Genomic DNA, 10,642 nt, shown 5'->3' on the forward strand with positions numbered 1-10,642 from the left:
CCTGCTCAATCACCTTGCCCAGAACAGGGAGGTACAAAACTGCCCCATAATTGTCTAAAATGGTAGTGTCTAAGGAAGGCCATTTCAGAAGGGTTCATCACCATTTTAATGGTACTTGGAATAGAATAACAGTGATACACAAGTGTGAGCAGTTGCCCCTTCCTGTTCTAACTGGGCTTTGCAACATTGTAAAGTCAAGTAGGATAGCATAAATGCCTTTATGACATTGCAAGCTGCACAACACCAGCAGCTGTTTGGGGGCTGCCACTGCAAATGGTGGCAGCAGCCCCGGCGTCCTGCCACAGAGGGTGACCTGCACTAAGCCATTGTGGGAGACAGGCAATGGGCAGGGAGGGAGAACGGGGGGGGGGGAGGAATGAGAAAGAGTCTGGGTGGGGAGGGGAGCAGATGGGAGGCAGAAGGTAGAAGGTGGATCCTGGCAGCACCAGTGTACGCCAGGATCATATCCCTGTTCCTTCTCCCTTACTCCCTTAGTAGTATGCCAGCAAAATGGCTGGTACAGACCTGAGGAGACCATTGGGCTTACCCCAAAGTAAGGGAACAAAAGTTTCCTTACTCAAGGAAATCTCTGGAACTGCCCCCCTCCTCCACAAGATGCAACACATGCTCAGTCGGCACGACTGCATTAGTGAGGGGAGGGTAAGAGGATTGGGTTGAAATTATCTTATCCTGGAAATATGTCTTCCATAAACTTCCTGTTCTGAATCTGTTCATATTGCCATTTTTTCAAGTGCTGTCATCTAAGAATCTGAATCCAGATCTGGGCATGGTATTCTAGAGAAGGCTATACCGTACCAGTGTGGAGTCTGGTGGTCTTTATGTCTTCCCAGATCTTGGAAAACTGACCCTGTTAATACAAACAGTTGCTGTGGCTGACTGTGGCATAGTGTCACATTTTACAACCCTTCGTAATATTGCGCTTTCGCTTTATTCTTGCTATTCATTTTACAAACGAGACTGAATATGTTCATACTGTCTGATAATAAAAAAAAGAAAGCAGCAAGTGGGGAGGATGGAGATACTGGTGTGAGGCATAAACTGCTCTGCAGGAGATTATTTTAATAAGCAGTCTGAACTGCCGTCCGTCTCGTATCTCTCTCTCCTGCCAGTTGCAATTCTTAGAAGTTTCATTAAAAGTGTTGCAAAGCTTTTTGTGACTTTGGTGTTCTTCGTTGACTCGAAATGAAAAAGCTGCAGCATTTCAGATGGTAATGAATAAATTAATATCACATTAAATTCAAAATGTGAGTGGAAAGAAAACCATGAGATATGAAGATATCTTGAGCTCAATGGGAAGAAATAATTTGTAAATGTATCTCTGGCTGTCAGTCAGTTTTAGCCAGACATACTGAATTACCACATATGCGTAATAAAAAGTGGCATACAATATTTAAACAAGAATCTGGAACGTTTACTGAAAATGGCAGAGAACCAGATACCGTTCAGGTAGAATGAAATATTTTAAATGATGATACAAAGGCGAGTTCATACTCCGGCACATTGAGGCAGTTCTGGGAATCTGGTCTTGGATGCCACCCAAAGATTTTATGATAATTAGTTTGTAGCCATCAAATCTACCTTTGCGGTCAACTGAAATTTGTTTCAAAGATCGCAGATTATTAAAGCAAATGATAGGCTGGGGCCTTTTGCCTCCTCTTTATTGCTACATATGGTTGGATGGCTTAGGGGCCAAATTCATTATGCAGTGGGTCTGTGATTGGATTTCATAACAGTTCAGCTTTCACTTAAAAGCAGTTGCTGGGGGATGGACTGGGTTAGGAAAGAGCAGCTGCACTAAGGGAGAGTATGTCCTTCTCCGCTGTTTTTAAGTCACACACATACTCATCCCAGCAGCTAATTTCCCCATGGGGAAGCTGGGGGGGGGGTGTTTATATGAAGGAAAAGGAATTAAGAGAAAGGATTAAATGTACCTCTTTCCAAAGCACTATAGTTCTGATCCAATTCACATACACATGCCTGCTTTTAAGCAAAAAGAAAAAATTGGTTGAGAGTTGAGAACACAGGTCTCCCATGTAATATGTAGTTTAGCCCTAAGAGTCATGTTTACTAGTCAACTTTGGCCAGTCCATGCACCTCCATTCAGCGTGTGCCTCCATGACAAATGCCATGCAAACACATGAAATAGTGCCCCACCAGCACTTGCAAACAAAATTGGCTTTGTGGGGTGTTGGGAGGCCAAACCTGGCTCAAGACTGTCGCTTGCAAGGAAGGAGGTGCCCTCAGCCCTATGCCATATTTCTGCAAAGTCAGAAGAGCTGATTGCAGCAACACATTAACTTACCAACGCTTCTCTTGATACAGATCCTCTGATCCCTGTTGTCAGACCTCAGTGACTTCTTGCCCTCCGAGATTGCTTACCTTCCTGATTCTTACTCCTTCCTCACTGGTGCCATTGGTTGTTTCCCTCACAGGGTAGCTGCACATGAGACACTGATCTGGGCTGGGGCCATGTTGGAGGCAAAAGGTTAAATCCCTTCTCCCCCCTACCCACCCCTGCCATAGTCCTAATCTGGATTGGACTCCCTTGGTACCTAAATGCACCCCCTCCCCCCCAAAAAACACACCAAACAACTGTGTGTAAAGTCAAGTCTTTTTGGTTCTCAGTGCTTATTCAGCACTGGTTGGATTGATTTGTTACCTGATTGGTAACAGAGATCTATTAGGTAGTATTGTAGAGAGCTGGTGCAGCATAGTAGTTAAGAGAATGAGCTGCCAATCGGGATTTGCCTAATTTGAAACTTACCTCAGTTCCCCCTTGCAGTGTGAGGATAATAACACAGGCCTGCAAAAGAGTGAGTTAGAAAAACTTTTTACAAAATGTATGGTGGTTTTATATTAATTTGGGGTGCTGATTCAAAAAAAATGGCCATGGTTTCCTCATGAGGAAGTTGTTTGAACCCTTCACTAACAAAGCTATACTGTATCTTTGTTTGTATCTTAGTTTATATCTTAATTTGGCTGTACTTGTCGTAAGAGGCGACTAAACAGCCACCGGGTAGATGGAACTCATTAGTCTGGGAAGGCAGCTCATCTGAGAGAAGGAAAACTCTGATCCCAAACCTCCACTGCCTTGTGGCTACATCCAGTTATGGAAAAGGCTTCAGGAGTCAACCTCGAGGCAAAATCCGGAGCCGGAGTCCCTAAGGCAGTTCATGGCTGAACACAGTCACGTTCTGGCAACTCCTGCGACGCCACTGGAACTAACCGTACTGGCTTCTGCCTTTCCATTGGACCATTTCAGCGACGTGGAGAAGGGGGATTTGCTGCATGGGTAACAGTCTATCCTCCATATCTGCCTTACCCAGGCTTCGCGCACTGGAGAGGACACTGTTCCGGAACCACTATTCAAAGTGCGATATCATAGTCTTCCGAGACTGAAGGATGCCAACAGTAACTGTATCTCCAAAACTAGATGTGCTGGGGCAAAACTGATACCATTTTTAGAATCAGCATCCCAAATATACCAAGGTCTAATTTTTAAGACAGCAAAATGTGTATTGGCCTGTGTAATACTTACCTTCACAGAGTTGTTGCCAGGATAATATCAAGCCAATCAATGTGAAGCTCTTTGCACATTCAGATTGTGCAAGAGAAGGGTTAAATTACAATTTATCTTCCAAATGCAACCAGTAAATCTTGCTGGAATTCAATGTTGCTTAGACTTCCTACAGATATACCCCCAGACCAGGGCCCTCCAAATTCATATAGCAAAACATATGAATTAGTTGTCAAAAATTGCTATGCTTTATGATGTCCTAAGGCAGGAACTCTTAACTGGGGGTATCCATACCCCTTGGGCATATGGGAACCAAGTAATGGAGATGTGGAACTTGATCTCTGAATCATTTTCTAAAAATTGTTGTTAGATTAGATTACTGTCACCTTTATCAGTACAGATTGAGATGTTCTGTTCCTAGCTATCCATATGTAAAGTAAAACCAAACTATTGGCATCTTTTGAAATACTGGTACCTAACAGGACTGGTGATGATAATGATTTCGACTCTGGCAATGGGGACATATTGGGCAATCCATTGGGGGGTTTGTAAAAAGGTTAAGAATCTCTGTCCTTAGGTGACTCCTATCTCATTCTCCATTCTAAGGATTGCAAAACTTGTACTAAAATAGTTGGTTGGCAGAAAGGGCAAAGTGGCAAGTTCTGTTACTTGGCTCACTACACATGGTATACAGTTCAGAGATAGCAAACTGTTTTGCCTAGTTGTCAGAATACCTCTGTGTTAGTATCTCCTAAGAGGGGTTACCAACCCTTTTGCAATTTGAGGAACTGTCTCAGTTTGGGTGGTTTGAGGTTTGGGTGGTTGGGTTCAAGAGCTGAGATGCAGGTTTGGTGCCATAACTCATTGTTGATGGAACATACATCCCAGGTTTGGTCATTTAAAAGCACAGCAAATACTAAATAGGGAAATATGAACTTGAATTGATATAATGCAAGTGTGCAGGACAAATATCACTTATCCATAACTAGTGACGTCATGAACATGAAAACAAATGTGTGCTTCATACACAGCTTTAACCATGTGCCAGAAATCCAAAGAATTCATTCCATTGGGTGATGCTGGTTTTGACTTTGTGAATAGGAGAGGCAACAGTTGTTTCCTCCTTAAACCCCTGGTATATCACAAAGCATCAGGCAGAAACAGATGAACCAAGCAAGCTATTGTTGCTGCCTCACTTTGACTCTAGGGTACGTTTTATTTTATTGTGAGCGTAAACCATGTTTTTCTATTTTAATTTGCTGTTCTGTTTCCATGGCAATTATGCCGCAAAATGAAGGGCAAAAGGATATCTTTGAGAGAGTAAAAATAGAAAACATGTGGTAGCATTTTTAAAAAATCTTTTTTGGTAATTGGCAATTTCCAGATGACATGCTAATGTGTTCCTGCTATTTATGTTCATGAGTCTTCGTAATATTTACCCAGTAAAAAGAAAAGAAAAGCAAAGTAATTCACTTGTGTGTGCTCCAGATTCCGGCTGTATAGAATTTAAGAATGTTTACCCTCCTGGAGAGCCTCAGTAGGAGTCATGCTGATAAGCAAGGAGGAACCTGGTGTTGCTGAAGGCTGCTTCTTCCCCAGGGATGTTCATGGGCAGTCAATGCAGGACAAGCAAAATAAAGGACATTTTCACCCAAGAGAACTTATGGAATTCATTGCCACAAGATGTGCTGATGGGCACTGGCTTAGATGGCTTTAAAAAAGGATTGGACAAATTAATGGAGGATCGATCTTTGATAGCTGTTAGCCAGGACAGCTAATGGAAGGTGGGCTGTCTGTCTTTGAAGGTGTAGGGTAAAAAAATGAAAATGGTTTCCTTCACGCCCTGTTTGAGAGCTTTCTAGGATCATCCAGCTAGCCACTGAGGGAAACAGGAGCTAGACTAGATGGACTGCTGGTGTGGTAAAGCTAGGTTCTAAATATGTTCTTGCATTTTTTTACGCTCACAAGACAAGAGGCCCACATGTGCAAATGTTTGATATTAGACCAAGAATGGCTACCTAAGTAATTCACGCAGACCAGGGCCCTCAAGCAAATTTAGGTCCCTGGAAATGGCACCATTTGTGGCCATCCTACTCACTCCATAATGCAAGGACAACAGACCCATCCGCCGTAAATCAGGACCTGCCAGGTTGACCCCAGTGGGTGGATAGTGTCACTATAGATTTACAGCCCAATCCTATGTAACTCCCCGCATTGCGATGCAGCGGCACCAACATGGCTTCCACCTTTTCACACAGTGGAGTTTTGACATGTTGAGGCCTCCTTGGGGTTAAGGGAACAGTTGCCATGGGTCAGCTCGGACCAGTTCTATAGCTGGCTCAAGCCTGCATGAACCTGTGAAGGCAAATCAGGCCCAAGAAGGATTCGGCGTGTGCCACTACGCTGCCCTCCTGCCTGCCTTGTTGCCTGCCCATGCCACCCACCCACATCCTGTTCCACCCCCCTCTCTGTCTCCCTCCCGAACCCTGTACGAACTTACCAGCGGTGGTGGGCATCTGCTCCCCATCATCACATGGACTCAGCCACTCACCACTTACAGCAGTGTCCAGGCTGCATTCACAGGCACTGGCACATTTGCAACTGCCGTAAAACTATTTACACTGCTGGAATGCTTGTTCCAGTGGTTTAAATGGCCCTTAGGATTGGGCTGCTGGTTGCTCAAAATTCCAAGCAGGCTTTCAAAAGTTAAGAGTCAAAATATCTTATTTTGGCTTTGTTATACCAAACATCGTAAGAAGAGCCCTGCTGCATCAGGCCAAAGGCCCAACTAGTCCAGCTTCCTGTATCTCACAGTGGCCCACCAGATTCCTCAGGAGGCACAATCGTGGGGATTGTTTTGACCAAATGTATGAATTTTGGAAATTAATTTTTGAAATAAAGTTTTTGATTGATCTTGTAGACCTGTGCAGAATGAAAGCGAATGGGCAGGGCAGTGTGCAACTTACGAAAACTTCAGGTGCTACAGATCCCAAATTCCTATCTGGCTTGGCCAAGGCAATGTCGTCAGAACTGAAAGCAGCAGCAGTGTACCTCAAAGACCTAGCAGAGATCGTGAACCCATCGCAGATGGTAGATCTCCATCACCACTAGATGTGCATGCAGCATATTACAGCAGCTTTTTTCCTGAAAGGAATACATCTGATGCGCTGTTGAACCACGTCTGTGCTCTGGAAGAAAATCAGATGGTAAGTAACTATTGATTTTATTTTTTTTAACAGCATGATCAAAACTCAGTTTACAAGCTTTCCATGCTCATGTTTCACTTACTGTCCTAATCCTCTTCTTACACTTTACCCTGCCCATGTAACAGTGCAGCACAACCTACTGTTGACACCAATTTTTTAATTAGAAAAATCTCCTAAGGGGAATGCTACTTCCCTATCCATTCTAGGGACTGCAAACCTAAACGAGATACTCTTGTGCCCAACTAATGAGCAGCTAGAAATAGCTACCATACAGACATATCTCTTGATGCTATTTAAAAAAAAGAAAAAGATTATCATACGTATGTGAACTAACCCTTGGCTTCAAACCCTTCTGGAGAGTGAAAAAGCAACTACAGCAATGCACACGGCAATATTTTCCGAAACAAGAATCACATAAACAGTGTCAGAATTTTAAAATCATTTATGTTAAGACTACAGCTTCAAACTTCAATCAATTAATAGGTAACATTAACCCATTTTTGCCTGTCCCTGTTGCATATATGCAACATTGGGCAGAAATGGCTTAATAGATTGAAAACCTCTATATTCAACTAAAAAGGCACTCCCAATTAACTGAGCAACAAATTAAAGAAAATAACTATTTTCAATATTTAAAAATTGTAAGTGTAAAAACTCTAGATGGCAAGTATCATTTTATAAGAGGCATCCTATCTGACTTTGGGCAAGATGCTTCTTCTAAGATGGCACCAGCTGTGACAACTACAGTCACCATCTAAAAACAAAAAAATATGCTTACTGCTTTAAAAAAAAAAAAGTATTTTAGGGCACAATCTTAACCCCTTATGTCAGTGCTGGAAGCACTGACAAGGGCAGTGCAGCTCTGAGCTAAGGGAACAAACATTCCCTTACTTTGAGGAGGCCTCCTTGAGTGCCATCCAACTGCAGGATGCAGCACATGCCCTATTGGCACTGCTATGCCAGTGCTGGAAAGCACTGACATAAGGGGTTAGGATTGCACCCTAAGTCATATGCACATTCTGTCAGTATAAGATGATCTCTGCCTGTCACAAAAGGTAACACATGGAGTGTGTGGCCTGTCCACTACTGCAAGCGGTGAGCAGCTGGTTCCGCAAACCAGCAGACAACAGACACAAACCAGCACTAGTCCTGCGCATGTGTGGCAGGAAGGTTGGGTGGGTGGAATGGGATGGCAATGGGGCGAGGATAAGGACCGGGAATGCTTCAGTGGCAGTGGCATCCACCATATCCTAACCCTCTTCCTGTCAGTCTCCTGTCTGGGTCCATGCAGACTTGTGCCAGTGATATCACTGACACAGGTCCAATAGCCCCAGTGGGCCAGCACGTCCTTATCCAAGGACGTGCAAGCAAATCAATGTTCCTTTGTCCCATGGAAGCCTCCAGAGGCTGAAGCTCCCCCATGGGATGCAAGAGTTGCCGTGTTGGTGTCACTGCATTGCCACACAGGGAGTTGCGATGGATTGGGCTATAACAGTGAAATTCTGTGTGTGTTTACTGAGAAATTCCACTGTGTTCACTGGGGCTTACTCCCATGTATGTATGTATAGGTTTACCACTTAAAATTCATTTGATTAATAGTCGGGCAGCCCAATCCTGAGCTTCCTGCAGTGCACACGCCCGGCGGCCCTGAAAAGGGCTGTCACCGAATCCTGCGCCTCCCACGCTACCGCGGGAGGCACCTCAGGAAAAGGGAATGTTCGTCCCCTTCCCCCAAGTCAGGTAAGCAGCCCCGCAATGGGGCTACTCTCTTTAGCGCCGACCAAAAGGTCAGTGCTAAAGTAAAGGCGCTCGTGTAGGGTGCGCAGCCCTGCACGAGCGCCCTGGATCCTGTGGAGCACAGTTCCACAAATCCGCCTCTCTCCCTCCCCCCAACAAGCTGCCCACCCGCCCCCGCCGGCCTCCCCCCACCCCAGAATGCCTCCCCACGCCCCCGTCCACACCCCCACCTCCCGTTCCACAGCCTGACAGTCAGGGAGACCACCGAGCTGCAGAACTTGGGCCACCACCTGGCAGGAGCCCAGCAGTGAGCCCCACAAACGTGCCTTACAGCATGTTTGCAACTGCGGTCCGCGGCACGGAGCCATGCCACGGACCACAGGATTGGGCTCTAAGGGCCCGATTCTATCCAGCTTTCCAGTACTAATGCAGCCATGCCAACAGGGCTTGAGCTGCATCCTGAGTTGGGAGGAGCAGTCGCAGAGGCCCCCTCAAGGTAAGGGAACATTTGTTCCCTTATCTCAGGGCTGCATTGCAGCTGCATCGGTGCTGGAAAGTTGCATAGAATTGGGCCCTAAGGCTGCAATCCTGTGTGCACTTACTTGGGAATAAGGTCCATTGAACTCAATGGGACTTACTGCTGAGTAGACATGCATACAATTATGCTGTAAGGTGTCTTTAATTGGATGACAACTGTAATTAAACACTGTTGTACTTGCATTTCTGTTCTAAGAAAATTTAAATCCCGAGTCCATCCCCAAACATTGACCCTGTAGCTTTGATTGTTACTGTAGCTTTCAGTGATATTGTAATATAGACTGGGACCCAATTCAGCTAGATGTAATACCACTGAGGGGTTAACTATTCTGCAAAATGGAATGCATATTCAAGCATAAAAGGAGATCCAGACACCAATGGAATATTGTTGGAAAAGCTGGCTAATTATCCGCGTCCTAATTGTGCCAGTCCTTTGTATTGTTCAGTCTTCCCCAGGGAGCCCATTTCCTGAGACGGCAACAGAGAAGTTCCTACAAGAGGAAGAGAAGCGAGCGAGAGACTTTGAAAAGGTTTTAAACTCTCACATCGATGAATTGAAAAGGCAGTCGGAAAACACCCTGAAGAAATACACCAGTCTCAAGCAAAGCCGACACCGATGAGCCTGGAAAAGGAAGCCAGAAATTCTAGTGGCAGTCACAGCACCAATCATCTGCTAACCTTTTAAGAAAGAAAAAGATTTGTTTGGGGAAATTTTGTAAATAGTTTGGCTGTGGATTTCATTTCAACATAAATTAGAATCTTGTGTATTGCAGAGTGTATGGGGGGTCTAAAAAAATCTGGAAATTAAATATGAACACTTTTTAACCTTAAGTGCCCACAGAATGTTCATATACTGTACTCCTTTTGAGAACACATCCTTTTCACAAAGCCCAGCCCACTGTAGTACGCGCTGCAATGAAAAACAGAAAACTTAAACGCTGGGAGTTAAAGAGGTTCCTAGACCTACCCTTCCGCTCCTTGGACCCTTTCCTCTCTCTTCCTACAGTGAAAAGCAATGTAGCCAAGACAGCAAACACAAATTAGGCACAGTCTAATAAAAAAATAATTATTTACAAATAATAAATATTTGCATAGGCCACGAATCCCAGAGCTGTGTCACTTCACAATAAGGCAGCCGGGTTAAGAAATAAGTCATAAGAAATACCCCCCCCCCCCCCGCGGTAATAGTTCAGCATTTGGTGGGAGGATACAGAGCACTAGGTTGGTGTTTTTGGAGGCTGAAGCAACTTCAGGACTTTGTGTACTTGCTATCTACTCAACCTGCAAATAAGCAGACAACACAAAACACCATTTACATTTGCTGAAAGTGACTCTCTTATACTTTCATAGAGCTTCTTACTACTTGGAGAAATGGGAAACATCATTGGAATTAGGGTGTCAGGTTATATTTTCCCCAATTTGTATTGCATTGGCACTATAGTTACAATTTACTTGACTGGAGGTCAGCAAGAACAAAATCTTCCTAAAAGTTTAATTCATTTAAACTGCCAAAGAAAAGAATTTACGTAAAAAGGACTGTTTCTTGAAAGGAGAGTTTGTATTTGAAGAACACTGACCTACTTAACACCAGAATGTAGGGTGCACTCATAAACCCTTAATTGTA

The 10,642-nt window shown here is 44.3% G+C and overlaps 1 protein-coding gene across 1 annotated transcript in view; it reads left to right on the forward strand.

Moving 5' to 3' along the window:
• DEUP1 (deuterosome assembly protein 1) overlaps nucleotides 1–9,797 on the forward strand; it is a 64,357-nt gene extending 54,560 nt beyond the window's left edge. Inside the window, exons 11-12 of the mRNA XM_066621880.1 lie at nucleotides 6,459–6,744; nucleotides 9,465–9,797. Coding sequence (XP_066477977.1) covers nucleotides 6,459–6,744; nucleotides 9,465–9,638 — 460 coding nt within the window. The 3' untranslated portion in view covers nucleotides 9,639–9,797. The remainder of the gene's footprint in view (nucleotides 1–6,458; nucleotides 6,745–9,464) is intronic.
• Nucleotides 9,798–10,642: the final 845 nt, after the last annotated feature.

The sequence above is a fragment of the Tiliqua scincoides genome, chromosome 3 (genome assembly GCF_035046505.1).
Source record: "Tiliqua scincoides isolate rTilSci1 chromosome 3, rTilSci1.hap2, whole genome shotgun sequence".
In the NCBI taxonomy this organism is placed as follows: Eukaryota; Metazoa; Chordata; class Lepidosauria; order Squamata; family Scincidae; genus Tiliqua; species Tiliqua scincoides.